This window comes from Ammodytes marinus (assembly GCF_949987685.1).
Source record: "Ammodytes marinus genome assembly, chromosome: 18".
Taxonomy (NCBI): domain Eukaryota; kingdom Metazoa; phylum Chordata; class Actinopteri; order Uranoscopiformes; family Ammodytidae; genus Ammodytes; species Ammodytes marinus.
The window spans coordinates 13,602,784-13,630,770 of NC_137222.1; the positions used below are offsets into that span (position 1 = coordinate 13,602,784).

The window sequence follows — 27,987 nt, forward strand, 5'->3', positions numbered from 1 at the left end:
ACTTCTCAAAGAGAATAATGATCAGTTATTGCTGTCTTCCCTTGGGTAATTGTCTCAACAGCAGACAGCATGTAATGCAAGTAATGTTCAAAATGAACAGGTCATGTGTTTGGAAATATGTGAAGTCACAGCAAACTACCAGCACTCACCAAACAATGCTTGTATCCGTTCAGAAACAGACACAGAATCGCCTCATAATGTGCAAAACATTTGTAAAAATAAAACATTTATTGGCAGAATTCTTCATAGTGGGTCCCCATGCGATAGATGTACAGCTGCTTCTTTACATTGATGGTCTGCCCTTTATCAGTCTTAAAACGATTAAAGTCTGTCCTCATGTTAGCAGGAGGAACCCTGCTCATTTCCAGTTTCGGCCACACTTTCTCAGTGTAGTAAGGTTCAGTTCACGTGTGCAGTCAGATGTCTGCTGAAAATCCTCTTTGGTAAAACAAAATCATTTTGATGTTCATTATGTAACAATAAAAGTACAAAAATCAAAGAACTGTTTGCTAGTTATTGTATATATACATGGTTGGTGCTTCATTCAACTTCGGCACTTCAAGGCTTTAACATTCAACACAAGTTAGATAACGTGCACGACCTGGACTGTCGTCAAATTCAATATGTAGAAATAACACACAAAATAATTGATCCCCTAAGCATCGAAAATTCTCTTTTGTTTGGTGCCTGAGTAAGATGTAGTGTACGAACGAATAAGATCATTTGTATACTTCCCGTGTCCATAACAAGATGAAAGGAAGTAGGTATTTGAGTAGAAATGTAACTTAGACTGGCAGACATGTAAAGCACCAAATGAAAAAAAAACAGGCATGGGGACATAGTGACACGTCTTTGAGACATTCATTGTTCTGTAAAGGTCTTTGAGGACTGATTCCCCAGGAGACATCCCCTGCAAAAGGCCAAAGGTTCAGCAGGCATCAATGCTGCTCATCCGTCCTTGCTGTTTCGTACAGTCTCCACACTTTGGTTTAATGTCTTAAAAGTCGGGCGCAGACTCGGATCACCGCTCCAGCACTCTGTCATAATCTTGTAAATCTAAAGGAAGCACAACAACAAAATAGAAAAGAATTACTGTAATAAAACTGATACAATTGATGCATTCTATTTTAATAACTAAACTGCTTTCATCGGTAATGGAACCAGCCATAACAATGACAGGGTTCATTTCTTTATTGGATAAGCCATTGAAGTATACAACATGGTGCCCTTTACTTCTCAACATGATTTTCTTTTTTTAAGATACTGACCTCCTTCGGGCAATTCTCAGGAGCAGGCAACCTATAGCCCTGTTTCAGCAGATCAATGAGATGATAGACGATCATCTGGCCCTGCTTTTCACTTCCCATCTTTTCCATAAACACCTAGAAACAGAAACAGACACAAAGTCACTATTTGGTTGGCTTTAGTAAATTATACTGGCCATTGTTTGATGGCTTAATTGGGTTAGTCAGACAGTTGAAAAAGCAATTAACACTTTCAGTCCCAGGCCAGGCTGTCTTTCTGTACAACTTAATACATTAAATTATGCATTTATCAGCCATGCAAAAATTAATTAATTAGCTCCAAATATGATTGTGTTGCACATTTCCTCTATCAAAATTGATTATATATACTGTTGAATATGATAACTCATTACAAAACAGTTAACGCAACATCTAAGTAGGAAGAAGAAAGAATTGCAGTACCGCTGGTGGGCTGCAGTTCTTGTCACTGTAAGTGAAGAGTTCATAGAGGACAACACCAAAACTCCAAACATCTGAACCCACAGAGAACTTGCTCTCAGTCAGGGACTCTGGAGCATACCTGGAAAGCACCAAAACACATTATATACACAGTACGTAACATGCATATACGTAATAATGCACATATCTTTTCAAGTCAACACTATTCGTACAGTACAAGCAGACAAATAAGCAAGAACCAAATAGGAACACTTGGTCTGGATGAACAAAAACAACAACAAAAAAATCCGAAAACACATCTTACACCTGTAACAAACACATGCAGTGCATCTTCCTCACCAAAAGATGGGGCTCTCCCCGGGCTCTCTGACAGTGTAGTACTCTTTGTCCTGTGGCAGCACCTTTGTCAGGCCAAAATCACCAATTTTGACCCTCATCTCGCTCTCCACCAAAATATTTCTAGTTGCCAGGTCTCTGTGGATGTATCGCTTAATGGCCAGGTAGTCCATACCCTGAAGAATGAATATAATCACACAGAGAAAGAGAAATAATTTATAGATGCACTTGTGTTGAACAGATATTGTGGCATTTTCATAAAGTGACAATTTTTTATGGGTTTGCCTTTTATGAAGGGACAAACAATATGTAACAATAGACATATATATAAACACACACATATGCATACATGATACTGTGAAACTACATATTATAAAGATATTCATATCTCAACTATGATAAAAGGAAACAAAATACAGCATAAGTCGACAACAACCTAATAATAATACAAACAATCATTTGATACCAATTTTTACAATCTATTTTTAATTCCGTAAGTCTGATCAAATGCAGCCGACCAGCCGTACCCAGCTCTGTGAACCAATAATCGCCCCTCTGGGGATTTCCAACCTCCCGCAATCATCTGTTAACCTATCATAATACGTTACATACACAAGGAGTATGAATCTGATTCAGTCCACATTAAACAAAATATTATTTCAATGGTATCTATCTGGTACAGGACAGATGTTCAGTATCAAACATGAATGTGTGACAAGGCGGGGTTACAAAATGTCTGAGCCATCTTATACCCTTTTCCCACCAAAATGAACGGGTCGGCAATTCAACACTTTACCTTGCAAATCTGCGACGCATAGTGCAGCAGTTTGTTGGTATCAAAGCGTTCCCTGTGTTTGATGAGGTAATCTCTCAAACTGCCGTAGGGGAGATATTCCATGATCAGACGGAGGTTCCTTCGTCCTGCAGACAGAAAGAAGTGTGATAATTGAGATATATCCGCTTCATGAGCATTATTAGCAAATGTAGGAATAGTAAAGAAATGATTACCACCCAGGCAGATTAACTAAATCTGCCTGGGTGGTAATATCAAATCTAGGAAAGCTGGTCAGGAACATTTGCTCTGTCACCGGAGTGAAAGAAAACCCCAGATCTTATTTCAAATTCCAGATTAGTCGAGAAAATAATTACCTTTTATCTAAATATAAAAAAAATTAAATAAAAGATACTTATACAATTATGGAAATCATATATTATTGTCTCCTGACCATTTCATATTGCGTACATGGATACAAAAACAGCATGCCCATACCCGCACTATAGCACACTCCTTTGTATTTGACGATATTTTCGTGCTGGAGGGATTTGAGGATCTCGATTTCCCGCTCAAAGTCCCGGAGGTGCTCGGCTGTGCTGTGCTGCAGTTTCTTCACGGCCACCACGTCCCCCGTGCTGTCCTGCAGGGGGTCGTACCTGCACATCTCCACACTACCAAAGTTTCCCTGCAGAGTGGGGTTAGGGGAAGAACAGACTTGAGAAATACAGATATGCGAAGAGAAGAGATAAGTATTTTTTTTTGATGTCCCAAAGTTTCTGTGGGTGCATTGATCTCATTAAAAGGTGGATTCAGCGATTCTGGAGAAGGCTTGTTGTCAAAATCATTTTTGATCAAAGTAAGGGAATATCTCCTCATGGTCTGCTACCTGTTTGTACTGTGTGTGTGATGAAAAAAATCTGGTGCTTATACACAGTCTGAAGGCTCTGTTAACTGGTATGTAAACAAAGGCGGCATATCGTAGCTAGCAACATGTCCATTTAAAGAGCCTAGGCTGTGTATTAACAACTGATTGTATGAGAATATCTGTAATGACAGCTGAGAAAAAAATATAGTATGTGTGTGCATGGCTCACTTTGCCCAGCTGTTTGAGAAAGATAAGGTGCCTCTCCTCAAACTGGGCCGGCTCCTGGCTCTCAAAGGCCCATGGGAAACCACAGCCTCTTGTCCTGTTGGGCACCATATCACTCTCCACCAGTAGCTCATAGTCTGCAACACAACAAGGTGCCAAGTCATCTTATACAAAATCTTAATAAAAAGGCTAGTGTAGGGCTTAGCGTGTTGGTGTGAATGATGAATAGATCTGTGTGCTAGATTTATTGAGTTTTTTTGTTGGTGACACTGATGAAAGCTGCACATTTGTATGGTTTGATTTGTCTTCTTACCTGGTGTGAAGAGGCTATTGAGATCTCTGATTACTGCTCTGAAGGATGGTCGATGAGACGGTTCGTAGTCCATACAGCTGTTGATCAGATTGGCCAGCTCCGTCCATTTAGGAGCCGGCAGCTGGTGCCTGTCTTCGTAAAACAAGTACTTCTGCAGAGGGGAAAGGAGCAAAGAGTCAAAACAACATGTTTTTAAAACTGAGTTGGGAATTGTAAAAAGGTACTGGGGACATGAGATACATGGCAAAATGTATTTGAAAAAAATATAAATAATATTTTCTATTGATATAAAAAAAAGTTGAGCACATTTAAGGTTTATTTGTTTTCTTTCGGGAGTATTCAGATTGATTCCAGTCTCTTGTCTGTGCAGTACATGTGAAGCTACAGCCAGCCACCTGATAGCTTAGCTTAGGGTAATGGAAACAGGGAAATCGATAGCCTACTAGCACCTCTAAAGCTCACACTAATTAACAGGTGATATCATTCTTGTTTAAGTTGTACCACATCCAAAATGTAAAAAATTAGATTAGACTAGGTACAACAAGGACAACAGAACTTCTCCTGCAGAGAGCATTGCCATTCTACGGTACCAGCGAAGTGAATTTTATATTTTCCAAAAATGTCAAACTATTCCTATAATGCTGATATTTCTCAGCAAGTCAATAAGGTCAATTGGTTTTTGTGACCTTGGAGCTGTCGAGGGTGCTGAGTGGTTTGTCTCCGCCGCTGCAGATCTCCCATAGTGTGGTCCCGTAGCTCCACTTGTCTGTGGCTAAACCGAGGTTTTGGGCGTTTTCAATGCACTCGGGGGGCACCCATGGGATACGCTCCACAAGGACTGATGGACGGACATAACAGAGACATAGAAGCACAGACAGAAAAGGAGATACGGTGAATGCACTCAAAGATCAATCAAACAAACACACACACACACACACAGGTTATTATAGGTCCAAAGTCTGTCCCCACATCAGGACAGCACATGCAGCTGTGTGTCTCTCACCTTCTCTTGGGAGCACGCTGATGCTGATTCCCGGGTCACTGAGTTTGATGAAGGGCAGGCTGCCCGTCATCCGATCCTCCTCTCTGATCAAAAGGACATTCTTGGCACAAACGTTTCCATGAGCGAGGTTCTTATCCTCCTGTGCAGATATGGCAAAGGACAAGATAAATGACTAGGGTGGAAGTGGAAATGGGTCTCAGTTAGAACACTCAATCTAGTTGGATTTATATGTTAATTGAATGTAGTTCCTTTAACCTCTGATTTCAGCAAATGTGTCTGCCCTGTACAAAGTAAACACATCTACATGGGGCAGATTGGACTATGTATAGGTCAGTAGTCTTACCAGGTAGTGCAAAGCCCAGGCTAGCTGTTTGGCCACTTCTAGCTTCCAGGTGATGTTGACACAGCTTTTATTCTTTTTCAGGTAGGTATCCAGTGAACCAAATTTACCATACTCCTGCACCATCATGTCTGACGGGGAGATCATTTGAATTAGTCACTACAAGCCTTACAGGAAAATCCTCTAAGCAAAACTCTTTCAATTAAAACTATTCCTATTTAACCAGTTTGTGGTTTCTTAAAACACTCGTTGCGAGCAGTTACAGACAGGGAGATGAGTAATGCATTAGAAGACCTATTGTTTGATGTCAAGCTTTAATTCTCAACTGTCAAACTTAGGGTGGAGGATCTCACACAATTCCTTCATTATTTAACAAATAAAGAAGGGCTTGAACTATGAATGGAAGGGCTGCTGTGTGTGTGTGTGTGTGTGTGTGTGTGTGTGTGTGTGTGTGTGTGTGTGTGTGTGAGTTGTAGACTTACTCTCATTGCCACACACACACACGCCAAAGTTGAGCAGTAAGTGCTTGTGGGACAGCTGGCTCATCATACTGGCTGCTTCAAAGAATGACTATGAACAAAAAAATGGAGATAACAAACAAATGACTATTGGAATTTTGATCGCATGAACTTGTCTCCACTCAACTCAATTCTTCAGTCATTGACAGGAAAAAAACAACAAGTAACCAACAAAAGAGACCGGTGAATTTAATCGTATCAACTTAAAAAAATCAAACCTCTGAATAATTGCGGTGAGCCTTGTCCAGGATCTTGATGACCACGTCTATCTGGTGTACCTCTCCATAGTCTCCCAGCTCCTTCCTCACACCGCAGAAGATTTTGGTGAACGTTCCTTGGCCCAGACTCTCATTCTAAAAACACATACATTTCATTGTCATGTTGAAAACCTGCTTCAGAATGGACTGCATTGTCTCAACTTTCTCTGGGTAAATAAGAACATTTCCGTAACCAATTAACTAACCCTCCCAAGTAGTATAACCAAGGGGCATATTTTTATGAAATTATTGTTTGGCACAGACCTATAAGGTATACCATGCTCGGAATTACATGACTGAATGCCACTGCTGAGATGAGACATCAAAAAACTAAAAGCAAAAAGTCTAGATTGAAGGACAGTAGAAATAATGGTCCAGTCAGTTTAAGCCAGAAAAACCAAAATAAGTAAAGCCCACCCCTCAGTATAGTCCTTTGACTGCTTACGATTATACAAAATAAACAGACTGAACACAAATTCAAAACAGGAGGGCAGATGAGAAGACAATGTTGCAATAGAGAAAAAAAAACCCTGAGCTCTGTTTGAGTAGAGAAACAACGCTCTGAGGTTTTCCTGTGACATACCCGTCACACAGAACCTCTAGTGTTCGAAAAACGGTAAACACCGCGACAAGGAAATGGAAAAGTCACAAAGGTGAGAGCTTTGTCTGACACACACTCACATGGACAGACAACCGCACACGTGTCAGCAACAGGGGCTGCTATTGACGCTGAGCTTCAGTAGTTGGATGATTTCAGTCTCTGTTAACGGTAGTGAGATCACTGACCCCAGTCCTTCATGTTTTCTTCTGATACGCTCACTTATATTGACAAGTTGAAACCTGTCACCTAGTCTAAAAAAGGCCTGCTTCAGTGTACTGTACTGACCATTCATTTAGTTACAGTTCACCTTTGTAAATCTTTAACTTCACTCTTCAGGGCAAAAATTGTGCTTACAAGGGCCTATTTGATACTGTCGTAAGCTTCTATACATAAACAGTTCATATATAACGCAACAGCGCATCTCATTCTGTACAATAATACAGCCTGGTTGGACTGAAGAAATGGCCTAGTTCAGGCGAGAGAAAAAGCTAAAGCAAGAGGTCAAAGATGGCTGGCTATCTTACGATGACGAGGTCCTCTTTTCGGATCTTGTGGAAAACCATCTGGCTTATGTTGTGTTTTTGGAGTGAGGGAGACGATGGAACCTCTGCCCCTTGGTTATTTCTACACACCAGCAGGTTGGATTTATCTGTAGAAAGTTAAAAATGGCAGGGTTAGACTAAAATAAGGAGGCATCTGATATGCTGTAAACAGAAGCTTGAAATGACTAATTAGCCGCAGCAGGGAAAAATCATAAATGAATGGTGCCAGAATAACAAGACAACAGTGTTAACGACCCCCTAATGGAATTCTATGGGAGTAACTGTCTGTCTCAAAACAGGATGTTGAACAGGGAGCATTCCTGCGCTTTTAAGGCCTTTCTCATAGTGTGTATTTTGATGGCCTGCAAAATGTTCAAGATTAAGTTGTAACTGCTAGCAATTATATTGTGTTACCTAAAAATGTTTAATGACATCGATAGAAAATGAGTAACAATTTCTGGCTCAGCTGCTTTCATAATCTGTGTGTGCACAAGGTCTTGTTCCAAATTTAAAAAATCAGCTTTGACAACACTTAGCATGCTGTTACCTATTTTTGCAGCTTTATGGGAAAAAAATTCTTACTATTTATTACGATAAGATTAATAAATTGGAAATCTCTTTAATGTGCATGCAAACATCTAAAGTGAGTGTGTAGTCACTGCATTTTTCTGTATACTTGTTCTATTACTTGAATTAATATGTGTGAAGGAGGTACATGTTCTTGTCAGTGGATTTTGAATGTGAACACACTAACCTTTGAGGGTGGGTGGGCAGCACCGGGTCAGCTGGAATGTGTATCCATCACTGCGCAGCGCCTCCTTTTGGTAGCAGTGCATTAGTTCCCTCAGTGAGCCAAAGCTCCTCTTAGCACCACTGAGCATGTACTCTCCTGCCTCCGTCTTCATGATCTGACAATGCTTATAGTCCACCATTGTCTCATACTAACAATAAAAAAATAAATAAAAAAAGATAAATAAAAAAAAGACAGTTAAGTGGTGATAAATATGCCAGGCGACAGTATTAAGTATACACATAAGAGAATCAAGCATCATGGCTCCCTCCAGTGGTTGGAGGCAATGTTTAATAGGTTCTGTGATGCACACCTTAAAAACTACCTGAGCATTAACAAGTGAACCACACAGTTTAATTTCATACACAGCAACTCGGTTATGATGAACGAACAATTAACAGCTTACCCCCACCACAAAGGACACAAAGTATTTGTCGTAGTCCCTGGGGCTGCAGCGAAGGATGTACAGGCCTTGGTGGTTACCAGAGCGACGCAGCTTACCAATGGTAAACTCCATCCTGTGATCAAAGAGACAGACGAATGCGTCAGTAAGTGTCAATGGCTCTGCGGTTGTGGCTGTACCAGTGTATGTGTGATGATGTGCCAATATGGGTGATACTCACGACACAGGGCCGTGGCAGTAGCTCTGAATGCCCTCCAGAAGTCTCGGAGGAGCCACCTCTTTACACAGGTAGTGATGGGCATCTGCAACCAGTCTGTAATACCCGTCCACTAAGGACACGAATGACAGAGCCTCTGAGAGCGAACAGAACTCCAGTTCCTTTGTGGTCAGACGGAAAGCAATCAAAACAATTTACACTTACCAATTAAACTAAAAAAGTTAAACTACAAATATATACTTGAATGGTAAATGTCTGTTCTGTAACTCATTTGATGGCTAAACTGTCTTTCAAGCATCGATGATGTATGTGATCATTTAAACACATTCCTGATATCAGCACAGCAGATTAGAGCGGAGTAGAAGTTACATGTCCCAATGAAGATGACTACTAAGAGCAGAGCTTGTTAAGCGTGTACTATACCAGTGTCTGATTGTCCTGCCTGGTGAGGGTAACAATGCGACTCTCCACAGAGCCTTCCTTATTGGACTGTTTGATGCTGATGTCAATCACCTCTGGGAAGTCACAATAGGTCTGCAGCTCCTGGAGACACAAACAGAGAAAAGAACAGTGGTTTACATTTGTATTAAATAAAGACACCATTCACACACACATGCACACAACCGCTCCTAGAGAGCCATCTATCGGTAAAAACTGACATAACATACAATTGCAATGCCCTGGCAACATGAGTCCTCACCTCCTCCGCCCCCTCCTCCTCTTTCCCTTTTGACCACTGGATGCCCTTGTTGCCCATGACGACGATGGTAACCTGGTGTGCAGACAGGTCGGTGACTTGGAAGCGCTCACAGTAGAGGGAGGGCAGCAGCATCTCAAGACTCATCAGGTATTTGAGCTTGAGGTTACACAGCGTGGCTTTGCATTCACTGAACTGCTGGATGAATCGCCTGAAGCGGTAGCGGATCCTCTTCCGAGTCAAGATGTTATATTCCTGGATGCGGCTGCGCATGCATCTGGGCAGGAAGGACTTGTAGCTTAAAGCAGGGAGGGGAGGGCGGTCAGGTGAATATAGAGGAGAGAAAGACAAAAAAAGAATAAGTAACGGGGGGGAAAACAAAAAAGGGAGGGGGCAAGTGAAAGAGGAACCAATGTTCAAAGATCAAACACTCTGTAGGCCTTGTGTCAGCCCAGCCAGTGTGCATGTGTAATTTATCCTCAAAATAATAATGTATACAACACTGAAAATAATATAATAAATATAAGGAGTAGATGTGAAAGAGAAATTATAGGAACATTAACTAATAATAATAATTAATAATTAATGCAATGGAGCCCGTCGTCACACTGCTCTGACATTCTTGTTTATGAGCTCCACCACCACATACACACCAGTATAACAGTGTGCATGAGGTACACATTTCTGTGCTCAAAGTATTACACTCTTCTAATAGAGTGATCATTTGCCCAGGTCAAGCGTATTTTCCACATTATTGATTTTTTTTCTATTCTCAGAGCCCTTTTACCCCTAAATTAGATTAAGTAATGAAGCAGCAACAAGTCACAAAAACATGATAATCAATTTGATCAATGTCATTCTTCTCTAGCGAGTGAGTGACTGCCTCCTACCTGTTATCATTGCAGATGTGCACAGGTGACTGATCGCTCTCTTTGGCGAGCCTCATCATGTCCAGCACAGCCATGCCCAGACACTCCTCCTGGGCCTCGTGGCTCACTGGAATATGAACCCAGCCGTTCAGAAAGTCACTACGCCACTGAAGAGGGAGGGGAGGGGGGGGGGGGGGGAATAAAACACAAAATGTCAAAATTTGATGGATGATATCAGGTCAAATAAAGTGATGGAAATGGTTGGATGGGGGAGAAGGAGTTTAAACAAATGATAAATATCTTAGCAAGGGTGCGTTACACATTATGAGGATGAACATTAATTAAAGTTTGAGCCATTTAACAGAAACAATCATAGAGTAGAGGGAGGGCGGGGGGGTGGGTGGGTTGTTTGCAAGTATTTTTGCTTGTCAGCTTGAGGGGATCCACTCAAAATGGACAAATGTCACATCTATTGATTTTCCAACAAAAAAATAACTGCTATCGGGTGGATAATAAGCTCTTTATGGCACATAACAGCCATTACGATATTGACATTTTAAAATAGGAAAATGGAAAATTCCTTTAATTAAATACTTTATCAACAAACTCATCACTGGTTAAGTACAAGTCAGGCTCTGAAACAAATACCAAGAAGGTCGATCTGTTGTCACACTGCTCATGGTGTCAATGTGACAATAAAAACAAAGCACATACAGCAGTTGAATGTGTCAAGTTCACACAAGCATGTGGGAGAGAGCAAAACACATTTCAAAACACACACATGTTTTTCTCTACTTGTGGTGAAACTCATTGACATAATGCTTTACGAGGCCCCTTACTCTATCCCTAACCAACCAAACTAAATGACTAACCCCAACCCTTAGCCCACAGCTAAACTAAACCTTATTCTAACACTAACCCTCAAAACAGTCCATTTAAATATTAGGGACTGGGCAAAATGTCCTCACATTGTAGGAATGTCCTCAATACAATAGTTTAAAAGTCAAAATGTGTCTTCACAAAGATAAGAAGACAAGCCATACACACACACACACACACACAGTTTGTAAACAGAACCTTGACATACCCTTGTTCTTCCTAAACACTCACTACCCCCACTTCCTGGTTTCTCAACTCAAAACAAAACAATGGCTGACATGACAGACAAACTGGCAGTAAGTCATAGAGAAGCCTATTTTATCTTCCTTCAACCACCATTCTGCTGCTTATAATTGTAATGATAGAGACTCACCTGAAAAAATTGGTAAGCCATGGCACAATCATCAATCACAGGACTTTCCATCTCCTTGGACATGCCATAACGGTGGGCATAGGAGGAATTATTGTTGTTATACCAGCCAGGGAAATAGTACCTGTACAGAAAAAGGAAAAGAACAGATCCAATAAGAAAAAAAATAATCCAAGTAGGGGAGAGTGGCCTAAGTTGTGCATTTTGGAAGTTGTGCCACCCCTTGTTTCTAGAAAACCGTGGAAGAAATTGGAAATGTGACCACATATTTAAGAAGAGCCATCCATTTGACTCATCCTGTAAAGAAGGGAGACACAAGGAATAAGATATAAGCACATTTAAGCTCAAAAACTGTGTTTTGCCTTTCAAAGTAAAATTTCCATGATCAAGGTTTTTTGATTATTGTGTATGAACAATTATAGACAAGTTTGAAAACATTTGACACATGTTTTAGTGCTTTGGTATGCTACACTTTGTGTCTATATATTTAGCACAATGTCAGCCCTAAATTGCTGCATCATGCTTATTCTCCAAATTTCTGGGATTGGGGTGATTTGTGCCAAAGGGCCTAGGTGAGTTATAAGTAAGTAAGTAAGTAAAATGTATTTATAAAAGCACATTTATGACAGTTTGCACTGTCCAAAGTGCTGTACATAGTGCATTCAGTAGGTAAACAATGAAGGTAAAATAACAATAACCAAAATAAAAGACGTAAAGCCCATACATCCACATAAACACAGATAGTAGTGCAGAGGTAAGATAGTTAATGGGGAGGAAACACCAGGGTGTCCATATGGGTTTTGAGCCTTGATTTAAAGGCAGAAATGTAGGGGGAATCACATTTGTTAGGTGGCAGTTGGTTCCACAAGCACGGAGCAACTAGTGCAAAGTACATTTCTGAGAGTTGTGCCAGTGGCATGGCTGTATACGCTGGTCACCAAAAGAAAGTGATTGTCTACAGTAGCTCAGAAGAGAGTGACATCTCCATTCCACTTAACGACACCACTGATGAGAGTTCAGATGGCCAGAAAGATGATAATGGTGACTTTGTCATTGTGAGCTTTGCAGGTAAAACCACCTAGATCTGCTAGGCCTTGTTTAAGAAAATTGTCCTTCAATCTTTGTAAAATATTTACTTTATTTATTTTAAATACACCTTAAATAAGTGATTGTCTAATGGATTTGTCTTGCATTACGGTTTATGAGATATATATCAATGGCACAATTTACCATGGTATTCTCTCCAACCGCACAACTTACACCACACCGGGGGCAAGTTGTGCAACAAGACAACTTTTTTTCCGAAAGCTATATTTATTCAACAGTTTATTCCAGATCCAAAGTTTTTATTGCCAGGGATGCACAACATCCTGAAATATATGTACATATTTGAGTTGGAGACTTTACTGTCAAGGCCTTACTTTAAAGTCACTTTGAGTGAAAAGTTGCACAACTTAGGCCACTCTCCCCTATAACACAAGGCATGAAAAAAAAAAAAAAACACCACTGTCTACCTGATTCTGAAGTGCAGGCGCTCAGTGGAGGGCTGGTGCAATTTGAAGACGTGATTAGGAGGAAACCATATCCGATCACTTTCCCGCATCAGGCCAAACAAGCTGCAGTACACTGGAGCAATCCCTGAGAAAGAGACATAGAATGGAATATAATAGAACAGATCCGCTAATGGTCAATCTACCTCACTCACTGCACTTGTACAGGGAGCAAGTAAGCAAGTATTTTCACTTTGGATTAGAGTCAACTTGTACTCTTGCATGTATGGTTTGTAGCATCATACCCATAATCCATATGAAGGAAGAGTTTGTAACAGCACACAGTACGAACCGAAATAAGGACTGGTTGCCAGTATCTTTGCTTTGACAACCAACGACCACTGTTACATTTCTCAATAGTGTATTACATTGGATTGGTTGACACAATGAAAATAACAATTAGGTTCCCTGTTGCTTAAGGAATTTTCACACAACATCTGGGAATTCTTTGTATCCGTCCCAGATGTCTGTGGTTTTATGACCATTCCCACAACTCTTCATTATGTCTTCATTGTATCACCATCAACAACACCTGTAGTAATGTGTTTTAGCAGTCGAGATCAATTGGGTCATTACTCAGAACTATTTCTCACACTCGCAGGATGTACTCACGAGAGTTAAGCAATGCTGCGGGGATGGGTAAGAGGAAGTATGCTGAACCACAACAGGGGAAGTGAAGTCAGAGTAGTGAGAAGGTTGATCTATAGGCAAGTCCCACCTTGTATTATTTATTACAATGCAAAATAATACAGTATGCAATGCACCGCAGAGTGACTTTATTTTCACACTTTAGGAGCTGAGAATCATTGCATTGTATGTTATACAGATTAACCATATACTTCATATCATAGACAGTACAAGAAATGGCTATGTCCATGTCACAAACCCGGCCTCCATGGGATCAAGTAGGCAATAAGTAAGTGCAAAGGTAGAGGAACCATCAAAGTCACATTTGCTACAACATATTAATGCACACATAAATAGGTCCATGTCACCACTTTGGGTTTCATATCCTAAACACAAAACCATTTATGTGTAAATATTGGAAAGGTAACCACCTAACAAATCCCTCACATTATTGTTCATTGGACTACAGATTAACCCTGAAAGGGAGAATGGATGGCAGAAGGAGGGAAGGTAGAAGTCTGAAAAATACAACAAAGAAGGGAAAAAAGGAAGTTGAAAATAAAAAATAAGAGCAACAAGGGGATATAGAAAAAAAGCGGAAGATAGAAAGAAGAGAGACAGAAGTTGTTTCTTATCAACCTAAGAGGGGATGGAGCAAGAGAGTGTGGCAGACAGAGATAGAGCTAAGGCAGAGGGGAAGACAGAAAAAACAACAGTCGACAACTTCCTGATCTGAGTTTGCTAGAATTAGAGGCAAAAAGGCAAGCTGAAAGCTGTGGGTTCTGCTAGAGTAGACAAAACAAACACGTGATCGGATCGGCAGAAAACACCTATTTTGATATCTTAACCGGCGGGAAAACTTTTCTTTTTTTTACCGTAATTAAAATAAATAATTTGACCTATTAAAAATGATGCCTAGTAGTACGCACACACATCATATACTGTATTCACAACGTCGCCGGTACGATTACAGCCGCTAAGCTTTGTTGCATGTCAGTCCCCTCTATCTCTCCCCATTATTCCTCTATGCACTTAAAACTGTTTGAAACTATTTCAAATCAAATAAAAAGACCAGTAAATTGCGCACATGATTGTTTTTTTTACTGAACACAATGATATGATTTTTCTGCATGAAAAGTGATGGAACACGTTAAAAGTTAAAAGGTTGGTTACAAGAACACGATCAATTAGATACAACATGTTTACAGTAAAACAGAATGACATTTTCAAGGAGCACCAGGGGAAGAAATCAGCTTCTTGACTGATGACAGTGATTCATCTGAATGATTCACAATCTTCACAGGGAATACTAAACACTAGTAAAAGGATGAAAAACATTACTCTGACAGATCCACTCATCAGATCCCAGCTCCGACAAATTCGCAGCTCCGGGTTCAACTCTTTGATAGAGCAGATGGGTATACTACGAAGCAAACTCAACAGAGCCGGCTCTCTTTTCTTGATCTGGTTCAACATAACACATACCCTCGCTCAGAGCTGACTGGTATCACGAAGGCAGTAGTACGAAGGCAGTTATCAACCTCTTATGTTGAACGAGAGTTTCAACTTCAGGCTCTGTGCGCGTCCCCATGAAAGGGGGCGTTTGACCCGTCATTTGACTCTGCTTCCGCAGAGAATTGACTGATCGTGTGCCGCTAACTTTACACAAACGGACTGATAGCGAGCAGCTGAGTAAAAAAAAAAAAGGTGCGTCGCTTACTTACTCAAGAGAAAGAGTTTGTTAGTCTGAATTATCACAGAACAGCAGAAAACAAAAACACTCTTACTGCAAATAAGGAGAGAGTTGAATGCTGTCAGAAAATTGGGCTACTGAAAGCAATTAAAGGTTGAACTTGGATTTAAACACTACACCATTTAGCCTAATTGATGATAGTCCTACACTTAAGAATGTGATTTAAGTCTGACACTGTCCCCAAATGAATAGCATATGTGAAAAATCACTTAATAAAATTTTGATTTTGATTTATGCTAATAGCCCTTTATTTGCATCTTATAAATACCAATAAAATAAATAGCATAGATACAAAACCTGTAGTCTGTGTTTTCCGGACAAATATGAATCTGAGAATAAGCTTAACCTGCGAGTCTGCAGCGATGTCCGAACTGTGACAGCTGTCACCTGTCACGTCCCAACTGTAATCGCTACTGATGAAAATAAAGAAGCCTACAGTGAAATAATGTTGCAACCTGTGATTTTATAGAACGCTTCATTAAGAGCCAGTGTGTGTAGATCGCCAGGTAAAATCATTTGAGGAGAGAGCATAGAGTGGCGTTGCGTACAGTAGGCTATTTTAAATTTTCTGCATCAATAACTGTATGCATGTGGCAAAAAGCCTCAGCGCGATGTTAAAGTTCACTCTGCTGTAAGTCTCATGTCACGGCTTCGTTTCGTTCATTAACTTACTGATCAATAAGTTTACTTATTTAACGAGTTTCCTCCGAGAGAATGTATCGCTCAGACAATATAGTCAGGTCCGCGGGATTTCAAAATGTGTAGTTTCCTTAAAGCGGCTACGAGTAACATTTAAATATCTTTTAAACAGCCTCATGTTTCCTCTGATAATCATAAATTACCTTTAACAGCAAACGGGACCATCAGTGCAAAGAAAGACGTTTTTATATAGTTTTTATTACTGCTTTTGGTCTGGTCGCACACCCAGTCCGATTTTCGGTTCGCTCGTGCAGGCTCTATGGTCACATATCCGTATTGGTTGCAGATTTCAGTGTGGCGCTGCAGCGTGATTTGAGAAGCCTATCCCTCTAGGTGAGGGAAGGGGAGCGGGAGCCTTGTTTGAGACAGTTATTTGTCGTCACAATGACTGGTAACGAGGCTGAACCATCAAAGAAAAAAAGAGAATGCAATGAAGAAAAGCGAAAAGAGAGAGTGACTACGGGCGGGACGAGGACGTTGCCAAGCAACGTGTATACAATTTCACGAGAGCGAAACTAGACTGTGTTTACTCCTAAATGAATGAGCGGTTGGTACTAACACAACGTTTGCTTTGCTTCACCATCATCAGATAACCATTATCTGAAATAGTCATTATTTACATCAACAACACAAACACATTACCTCATCGTGATCCATACAAACTGCCGTCTCTCTTTCATTCGCTTTCTGTGAGGACACAGCTCCGTGAGAGAGGGTAGTTAGGTGACGCTGCTGCATCAACTCATTGCAATCAGGTGTGTACTGACTGGCATTAGTTGATGCAGTGTCAAAACCACTCTCACGGAGCCGAAAAGAGTCCTCACACTTTCAACACACGTACATGCACTATATTGCGCCCTTCTCAGTTCACACTCGCGCGCCTGGCACGAGCATTTGCGACAGCGGGCGTCGTAAAAATACTACCGCTTTTGTCCAAAGGGGACGCCAACGTGCCATCTTACTCGTAGTGCCTTTAAAGGGCAGCGCTTTAAGAGCCGAATTTAAGCTCACACTCTGGAACAAAAACTGGTCTGAGCAGGTTAGCCGTGCAGCCTCTGTTACCACGGTGATCTAGCCAGGTAGAAAGAGAGCCACCTTTTGTGATACTAAAAACTCTGGCTTTAGCCTCAACAGACCTCGCTCAGCCCTTAATCTCGCTTCGTAGTATACCCCTCAGATGACCTTGATGGTCATGTGTTGTGAATGTGTTTGTAAATGTTTTTTTAGTACATTTTGATGCTATCAGAGCGCAAACTCTAGCGTCGCCCCCACACACTGTGTATAGTTACAAACAAATGTGTGTTTAGCCGTGCCAATTCAAAGTTTAAACAGTGGATTCAACTGAAATCAAAATGCTGCATAAACAAACAACCAACCAGATATGTTGTGATAAAAACAAGGACATTACCTAACCTGTGTGAACCTTTCAAAGTTTAGAATTTTCACACCACTATATTCATCTGTCATTCTTTCCCCCAGTTTTCTAAAACATTTGCATCTTGTGAAGCTCATATCAAACGGATGTAAGAACACTGCTCAACATAGCCTAGGGCTGCAACTAACGATTATTTTGATAATCGATTAATCTGTCGATTATTTTCTCGATTAATCGATTATTAATCGATTAGTGTTTTGGTCTGTAAAATGTCAGAAAATTGTGAAAAATGTTGATCAATTTTCCAAAGCTCATGTTGACGTCCTCAAATGTATTGTTATGTCCAAAACACACAGATATTTCAGTTTACTGTCATAATAGGATTAAAGAAACCAGAAATATTCACATTTGAGAAGCTGAAATCAGAGAATTTGGAAATGTTTTATTAAAAAATTACTCAAAACGATTAATCGATTATCAAAATAGTTGGCGATTATTTTAATCGTCGATTAATAATCAATTTGTCAATTAATCGTTGCAGCTCTATAGCCTATACATACATTTCACATGAATAATCGTATCTACGTTGTGTTTGTGGGCAATCGTCATCAGAACTGAAATCCTCTTGTAACTCACCACATGCTTTCGCTGCAGTGATGCACAGTTCCTCTGCTATGAAGTCCCCAGGAGGAAACGTGAGCACGTCTCCTGAAGCGTTGGCCTCAGCCTGCACTCCTCCACCGTTTCCCCGATAGTAAAGGTGGACAGTGAGGCATGTGGCATCCTTCTCCTGCTTTGAGTCAACCCCAGTGGCTGGCTCGAGGTCAGGCAAGAGGCCATTGCGATGTGATGAGGGTGGGTCCATGTCTGTCAGCAGAATGCAGGCCATGTGCTGCTAAAAAAAAGTGAACATCCACCTGGGAGAGGAAAAAATAAGACTAATGTTCAGAATATGCTGTAGTTCTGGGACATGATTATATCAGAGGATGTGTTTTGCAGGGAGCTCGGACGGAATAGCACATTTATTTTTGGTCTGATTACTCGCCTAACTTCACAATGGCAGATTCAGATGCCAGAGATGCCACTGTGTATCTCTCTAGAACCATGTTAGCTTAGGCAAGATGAACATTATCTACAATTAGTTACATTTATGGTTTCTTAGTCTGCAGTGCAGTAGGCTTTTTATACAGACTGCCTTTGGCTGCTCTCAACAGTTCTAGATTCCAAACTATACAAGCGAAAAAAGGGCATGTACTTTTCTCATATCTGGTCATAATGTTTGGTACTTTCTATATTCCATGTTCTAAAATTGTATGACACGGTCAACCAACAAAAAAACAAAATTTTCTATAATGTGTTTAAGAAGGCTGACAGTTTGGGGCTTGTGGTCCTGTGATGGGACAGCTTCAGTGCTAACAAAAATATGTAATACTTATTTTGTAGAAATACTTTAGTATATCAATAAAGTACATTCAAAACAACTGCAGGCTAGCAGCATAGCTTTAGTGATGGCTGTCGGCCCTCCACTTTCTTGCAAACTGAATTTTCTCAAGATGGTTTTGAGTAAAAGTAGGTACAGATAGCCATCAGAGACTGGATGCTATATTTCCCTGACCTTTACTCTAGGGCCACCAGCAGTTTAACATTTGTGGTTTGTTAGGAAACAAATTCCCATGAATACTAAATGGGTTGCCACAGACATTTGGTGCATTAACGTTCCCTCCTAAAATAATTTCAAATAAACTAAATTTGCTGTTAATAGCGTATTGGCTAATAAATACTAGTTTGGTTGGTTTGGCATGCTAACATGGTTAACTAAGATGGTTAACATATACCATAAGCACCTTAGAACTGGTGGGCATGTTTAGCATATTGAAGTAAACTCAAACCACCACTGAGCTGCTACCATGGCTGTAGACTCTTGGTTATGTTACTGCTATACTGTAAGCCACTAAGGACCATACATGCAGACAGAATGCAGGCAGATCTTTTGTGTTTTCAAGATAGATTGATAGATATTGAAACAACGTCACTCATCCGGTACTTGGCTCTGCACTGCTAGTCGGCTTTCGATAACCGGCTTTCTGACGAGTCATTAAAGTGGTAGCAGATGGTGTGCAATATAAATTCCAGTATTTCATGATTTATTTCCCCCTTGCTAGAGAGAGACAGACAGTATAATTTGTCCAGGCTGTGAGTAAAAATCTTGTCTGTCGTCTGCGACAAAAGATTGGATATTTTTATAGGAACAAAGCCACCTTCCCGTTGTTCAGTAGGAAAAGGATTATTGAGGCAGTTTTTATGTCTGTCCTTGATTACGGTGATGTAGTTTATCGGCATGCATCTCATTCATGTCTTAAACTCCTAGACTCTGTTTTTCACTCTGCTTTAAGGTTCATTACAGGAGATGCTTATGACACACACCATTGTGTTTTATATGAAAAGGTTGGGTGGTCCTCTCTTAAAGAGAGACGTGATGCACATTGGCATATTTTTATATATAAAGCCCTGACCGGAAAACTACCACTCTATTTGACAACAATGCTGCATATTTCAGATGGGCTTTATCAAACCCGCTCAACTGAAATGCTTATGTTGTATGTTCCATACGCCCGGTCTGACCTTGGTAAAACTGCTTTTAGCCACTGTGCCCCTGACTCCTGGAACAGCCTATCCAACAGCCAACATCAAATTAAAATAAATACACTCGTAACTGTTAACCAATTTAAAGTTATTATTTTGAATCAGCCCCACTCCACTAGTAACTGTTTTAATTAGGCTATTGTTCTGCTTTATTCAATTGATCTGAATGTTTTAATTGTTGTTGTCTCTTTGTAAGCTTGTTGTGTATTCTAATTGTATATTGTGTATCTGTAATTTGTCTCGACGTCATTGTAAAAGAGGGTAACCCTCAATTGATCTTTCGAGAATAAATAAAGGAAAATGAAAATGAATGAGTATCAGGGTTGATATGGCCGTAAGATACTAAAGAAGAAAAATTAATAATATTCTGTTTTAAATGTGTTGTGTATTTTTTGAGGTCTATATTGAATAATCTTTCTACAGTTATAATTGTACTTATAATTTAGGAAGGGAGATAAAGCAGATGGGAGTGGGGGTAACATGCAGAGAATTAAAAGTAAACACCCTGCTTTACGCGGGTGATATTATATTACTTGCAGAAAATCGAAAAAGGTAATCAAAAAAATGTAATTCCAATTCAGTCTTGGCGATTACGACGACTGCATACCTTTGCATGTCTTGATGAACACATGTCATTTTTTACATGGGACATCAGTATTGACAAGACTCTGCAAGTGAAGCACTGGCAGTTATTATTGGGAAAACCAAGACTTTAAGATACATGGGCTATGCCATTGCCACCCAATTGTATCAATCTTGTGTCTCTGTCCTATTCTGCACACAAATATATGATTATTCTGAATTTGATGCCAGCAACACATTTCAAAAAAGTTAGAATAGGGGCAATAAAAGATTGGGAGAGCTGTAGAATGTTAAAGAAATACCTGTTTGGAACATTACTGACATAAACATGTTAACTGATAACAGGTGATATTATCATGGGAGGAACTTTGGGAGGAACTGCAGAGGAAAACAACAGTTTAAAAACAACATTCCAGCAAACAATTTAAGGATTTCACCATCTACAATCTATAATATCATTTAAATATTTAGAGAATCTGGAGAAATCTCTGCATGTAAGGGGCAAGGTCCAAAACTAAATTGAATAGGCATGACCTCAGGCGGCACAGCATTAAAAACCGACATGATTTTATAAAGGATATTACTACATGGGCCATGAAACACATTTTCAGTAAACACAGTTTGTCGCTTCATCCACAAATGCCTTATTAAAGAGCAGGTTAGGCACACCATTTCTGAAGCAACATAGTTGGAGACCTTTGACTAATGAAAGAGGAGGGTCAGCAGCACACCACACAGGAAAACACTGCTCTGTAACTTTCTTGTTAGTGTGTTTACACACCCACAACGTTTATCATGTAGCAGACAGGCAGAGAGTTAGACCAGTTCCTCTCTGTGTCTTATCTGGGCCAGGACACATTTGACTTTAATGGCTGATCTGCTCCACGCTGCCTACTGATGCCGTCTCTTTAGTCCACCACTGGACATCTTGCATTTACCAACCAACTGCTGGGATTCTTTTAAAGCTCGGATCAAGTTGTATGTTGACCAACTAAAAATTGTTAACAATTGTTAACTACATCATATGGGAATAACTGGAATGTGCAATATACTGGCTTTATTGTTCAGTTCCATGTCATGGCACTGGCAGAACAATTGCAATGGCCTCCAAAATCAGTTTTAGACCGCATTGTTGGCTGCGATTTTCCTGTCCCCCAGCTAGTCCAAGGCAAGGCTACACCTAAAAAAGAGCTTGTCGACAGGATTTGTGCAGATTAATTTTTTCTGAATGGCTTTTTACATGGGAGTAATGTGTAAAATATCACAGGAAAAGCACAGTTATAAATAAAAAATAATAATACTGTGGTATAATAAGATGATATTTTTAAGACTGTATTGCCCATCTCCACTGTCTGATGTGAATTTCTTACAAGGTTAGTTACGATAAACCTCTTTTTCTAAATTTGTTTTAAGATTTATTTTGGCATTTTTCAGTTTATTAGACAGATTTGGAGAGACAGAGTTTAAATGGGGCATAGAGTATAGTCGGATTCGAACCCGTTTCTGCTGCGAGGCCTGAGCCTCTATGGGGATGCTCTAACCACTACACCCCGAACGCCCCCCTTGTCCTCTTTTGTCTTTTAGCAAGACAGCATTTGTTTTCTTTCAAAGCCTACCTTAATATCCTTTCTCAGATGCAAACAAAAGGAAAATCAAAAGAGGTAAGCAGGTCTGTAGGGGCTTGATTCATTCATCCCCCACCTACCCGCACCCGCTATAGTATATCCGCACTTGCCCGCCCCCACAAGGTTCTGTCCCAAAACTCAACTGCCTACCTGCTTCGCCTTATGATTTCATTTTAAGGGGAAGCGGATGGGCCTGCGTTTAAGACAGCATTGATAAGAGGAAGAGCTTGAGTGATGTATTGTGGGTATTTTTTAAATGAAAGAACCGAGGCGGAAAACATATCCCAGCGTAATTTTAATTTGTAGGCCAACATGAATCAGTAAGCAGCAGTGTCCCCACCCGTCCGCAACAATATGAAGAAGAAGTGCTTCGCAAACAACTGCAGGTCCCGCAGGCATCCCACAATTATGCAGACCTTCTCTAACAGAGGTCAACTGTAGACTGGAAAATCTATCCAGAAACATTAGTTTGACTGTCGGATGTAATCTTTAGTCAATGAGCAAACAGTACATTAGGGGGTTGTGTCTAAAGTTCATATTGCCCACTGCTAACCCACTTACCGTATACAGATGCATCACTGTGGTTGTTTCGGCTCGTTTACACTTTCCTAAAAGGAGCTCCCAAGCATGAAGCAATAGAGCCCTTGATATCGATAGTTAACATGATTAATTATTTGATAATGCTAAAGCCTGAAGAAACCAGACGGTTCAATAATTATCTATATCAACATATTTTGTGATTAAAGAATATTGAATCACATTTGTATGCAAACATTTAACTTCACAAACGTGCTTTATCTTCCGTAAGAAAACAACACAGTAAGCTTGCCTTGTAACTTATTGAACATAATGAAACTAATAAACTGAGACTACTACGTGGTTTGGATATCTGAAAATGGATGAAGAACAAATGAATACAGTCTGCAAACTATGCCGTCGGTCAGTGCCAACAAGGACGGGAAACACAACTAATCTTTTTATCATATGAAAAGACCTCAACATCATTTCTCATTTAATTTCCATGGTTATCAACATCAATTTTATTGCGATCCACTATCGAGATTGTTCCATCACCCAGCCCTATAGTAACGGACAATACATGAATTTAATCATCAGCAGCTGAAGGTTATAAACACTTGCACAAGAACCTAAACAATACTCTGACAATTAATATGGTATGTCCTAATAAGCTGATAGTGTAAGTTTTCACTGGAGAAAGAAATCCCTATTATCAGAGTTTAAACTGTGTTATTAAGACAATCATTGTACGGACCTCTCTCACAGTGGTAATAGTATGCCATCCCTTCACTCTCCAACGAAAACTTTTTTTTCACATTACGTCATCAACTAAATGTAAAGCACAGACCACAGTGAAATGGGGAACATGCAGGTGTTTCCCTGTCCTTTCTGCACAGTATGTGTGATTGTATAGAAGTGTGTTTACTTCACACAGCGCTATGTTTAAAAGCTACATAAAAGCAGCATTGTGGAAAAGATTTTTTAGAAAAAAGGGATCAGTGTCTTTCAAATTACCCCTAACTGGTCCAACAACTCACAGGACTTCAAAAATAACACAGATTATTGTAAACAGTGACTAACTATGAAGTTTATTGGCATAGACTATGAGTCATCAGCAGGGGTGGACTGACCATCTGGCATACCGGGCAAATGCCCGGTGGGCCGGCGGCCTTTTGGGCCGACCTGGGCCGACGAGGTTCAATTAAAAAAATAAAAAAAAAAATAAAAAATCTGGGCCCGGCCCGGCCCGGCCCATGTCACACAGCCGTGGGCCGAGGTCCCTTCCCTCTCGGCCGCGCAGACTGTCAACTTAACCTGAAAGACCAATGAAATATTGGCCCATTCATCATGATTGGTTCTGTACCGGGCCTGGCCCAATCACACACACAGCGGAGGGCCGAGGCCCCGCCCCTTGGGCCTCGGCTGTCAATCACTCAATCAAGTCACGTCACTAACAGACAGAAAAACAACTCGAGAAAAACGGAGAAGAAACGGAAAGGAGACAGTTGCTGGACTAGTGGTAAGAAGTTGAAAATAAAGTTATGTTGAGAATAATTGTGTAGCTTGCTAAATTTTAAAACAGCAGTAGTTTGCCAACAGTTAGCTGCTTGCGTTAACATCATGGATAGAGCCATCTATAGAGCCATGTCAAAGTGGCTACTTTAGCTAACAACCTACTAAACATTTGCTAGCTCTCTTGTGGTTTATTTGGGGAGTTAAATAGCTCTGTTGTTGGTGTATTGAAAGAGTATCATTACTTTGCTAGCTGATCAACATTAAAGTGAGGAAGCTGTCAGTTTTTGCTTCTTGCTGTAGCCTACTTATTCAGTATAGTGGATTTAATAATGTTTTACTTAAATATACTTTTCTGTAGGCTACTGATTGTTGACATGGTTAAACATAGCCTACTTGAATTTCATTTATTTTATATATGATTTAAATGCAATTTAAAAATGCAGACTGTAATTTGACCTGAACATAAAAAATATATTAATATATCACAAAGTTAACAGTAAATGCAGAAAAGTATATTCACTCAAATATGCAACATAAAGTTGTCACACTTTCTCCTTTCACAACACTGAGTGTTTGAGGCATTAGGCTTCTCTTTTTTACAAATATTCAGAAAATTAGACCACCACAGAATTGTAGCATACTTACTTTTTACAAGCTGGTAAGTTTATTTTACTAGACCTGCTTTCTAGACCATCATGTACTTTAGAATAATACACATTAGACCATCACTTTTGTACACTTTTTTTCACATTGGTTTACTTAGTAAAACAACAATTTGTATATTGTAATGCATCTTTCCACCTCTTTAACTGATACATCCTCAAAACCTCAATCAATTGTGTGTCTCTCCTCATTTATGAAACAGGTTGAGACACCATCCACAGAGGAGGAGTCTGGAGAGAGGGAGCAAGGAGCAGGAGGTTGATTACTTTGTCCATCCTGAGCCTACCATGTTAGAGGCATTTTTGAGCACCACCCACAACAGAATACTATAGCTACTAACACTTTGTAAATATTATTGTATTATATGTCTGTACACTTGTTCAAAATAAACCAACATTTTAATTTAATTCAATGGAACAGTCATCTTTAAGGGACCGTGATAAATGTGTTCTGGTGGGTGGTCGATCAATTGTGGTGGGCCGGTCTGGGTCCAAAATGCCAGGGCCAATTTTTGGTCCCAGTCCAGCCCTGGTCATCAGGCTGCCAAAAGCAAAAGCAGTGCTTCAGAAAATAAAAGAATACATTCTCCAGGAATCACAGTGCTTCACATTTCATTTTACCCTAAACCACACCACACACTCTTTGGAGTTATGTGCTGGAAGTCCCTCTATGATCCTGTACTCAGGACATTATTTTGGCAATAGTGTGACATGGAAAAACAAGCAGTAGCAGCTTTGCAACTTGTTCTATTTAAACTGGCAAACTCATTTTTCTCCATTACAGCAGCAGTTCCTGGCATGTGACCTGGATAGAAAATTGAAGTGTTGATGTGATCAATGTACTTTCCTCTTACATGTCTGTCACTGGCTATGTTCTTCCCGTAAAGACCTAAACCCAAATGCTAAGTGCTATGACATATAGCCTAATGAATCAACACTGCCTACATGCAATTAAAATGTCATGTTAAAAAAAAATCTGGAAGATAATTTCTTGCTTTTTGAGACAACATGAAGAAATCTGCACAAGATGAATCTATGTACAGCATGTGTAGCCCTAAAATAGATACTACTTAGTATTTCCTTGTTGTGATAAAGGGTTGAGTTATTATTGCATCTACTTCTTCAGCACAGCAGTCCCCCCTACTGTGACATTCAATTTGAGAATCTGTATTAGTATTGCTGGTTGGGGATGACTAAAACATTGCAGATAACACCGCTCCCCTTTTGAAAACCAGAACACAGAGGCAACATTATGGAGCTTGAGCTGAACAGAGACTTGACAGCTCTGAAGATTATTAACTTAGTTCTTAAATTAACTGTCTATCTCTTATTTATTAGAACTACCTATCTATTATCTGACACAATAAGACAGCACCAAAACCTGCAGCCTCCAGAATGCTCCATAAAGATCATATCAGATTTCAGTAATGCCATAGATATGTTTGTTGTCATTTAGAAACAGTGTAGTTATAACAGTATAGTAGTTTGAACACGAGATAAGTTGAACACGTGTACATTTATTTTAACGGTTAAATGTCCCACTTAGAACAATTCTTTCATTACTCAATTTTAGGGATCCTTGCCAAAAATATTTTAGATGTTCTGCGTTTATGTAAAATATAAAACAAATTGTAGGCTACTACATAGGCCTACTGTTTTTTTTTTTTAACAAAAAATAAATTAATAAAATATATCGGCCCCCATAATTCCAATCTATAGGCCTATCTAATGAAACTACACCAAATCAACTGAGTGGAGACCATAGTGAAATATCAAATATCACAATGGCGGTGATAAGTAGCCTATTTCACAGCTTAGTGACAGGATGCAATCAATATTATGAATCTCTGGGGTATGCCTTTTTGTCCAACACTTTCATATTGAACTGTTAGCCAAACATAAAAGGAAAAGTGGTGTAGGACTACCGACAACACACTAGTCTCGCAAAGCCAGACCAAACTACAGCACGTAGTATACACACAGACACAGTTGTTGTTGCACGTGTCACTTTTGAGGACTTTACATCTTAGCCAGCTTCAATTGCCTGGAGACTTACCCCAACCATAACCAACCATTATTATTAGACATAGACAGTTGTTGTCCCTAATAACACAACCGTCCCCAATCAACAGGTTTAAAGTATAGTGTCGTGTCCCCTAAAGGTCGCCTAAACACACACGCGCGCACGCACACAAAGAGACAAACATAACTTACTTTGCCTGATGTCCCCTTCGGTTGTGCTGCGTCTCCAGAATCACCATACGTCGTTTTGTCGGTCTGAGTCAGTAGTCCAACACGGGCTCAAGGTAGCTAGCTAAGCCACAGACCTATCGGCTGTCTTTCCCATCAAATAAAGTAGGCTACTGTTGCTTCGTTATCTGCCCTGTCAACTAGCCTACCACTCTTTCGTCTTCACACATTTCCATAAACTCTGTCGCAACCGGACTCTTGGTAACTCTCCGCGAGCTCATTTTCTGCTCGGTATGACGCGGCTTGGGGATTGTCTCCTCATTTCATATGAGCAGATTAATAGCACACTGTAGCACGACGCTGAAGTTGGCAGCTGATTCGCAGCAGCCGATTCGGCAGTTAAGGAAAAGTTAAGGGATTCTTAAGGAGCGGCGAAGTGACTGATTCTCCGTTGTTTAACCTCCTAAATCGCCGCAATAAAGCCACATTAATTAGTCTAGATTATCTAAGAGAGTCTAACCATTCTTTAAAAACAGTTTAAAAT

At 40.1% G+C, this 27,987-nt stretch overlaps 1 protein-coding gene across 1 annotated transcript; it reads right to left on the bottom strand.

Moving 5' to 3' along the window:
* Positions 1-239: 239 nt before the first annotated feature.
* Positions 240-27,720, bottom strand: jak2a (Janus kinase 2a). Its single transcript, XM_080046266.1, has 24 exons — positions 27,468-27,720; positions 18,344-18,624; positions 13,218-13,341; positions 11,707-11,827; positions 10,476-10,621; positions 9,589-9,883; positions 9,312-9,431; positions 8,892-9,049; positions 8,675-8,786; positions 8,233-8,419; positions 7,461-7,585; positions 6,297-6,431; positions 6,043-6,130; positions 5,564-5,691; positions 5,221-5,359; positions 4,904-5,055; positions 4,218-4,368; positions 3,908-4,041; positions 3,310-3,499; positions 2,836-2,960; positions 2,043-2,215; positions 1,707-1,824; positions 1,269-1,382; positions 240-1,056 (listed from the first exon to the last, which is right to left on the bottom strand). Exons 2-24 carry the CDS (start codon positions 18,594-18,596, stop codon positions 949-951), a joined length of 3,396 nt encoding a protein of 1,131 aa, XP_079902392.1. The 5' UTR covers positions 18,597-18,624; positions 27,468-27,720; the 3' UTR covers positions 240-948.
* Positions 27,721-27,987: the final 267 nt, after the last annotated feature.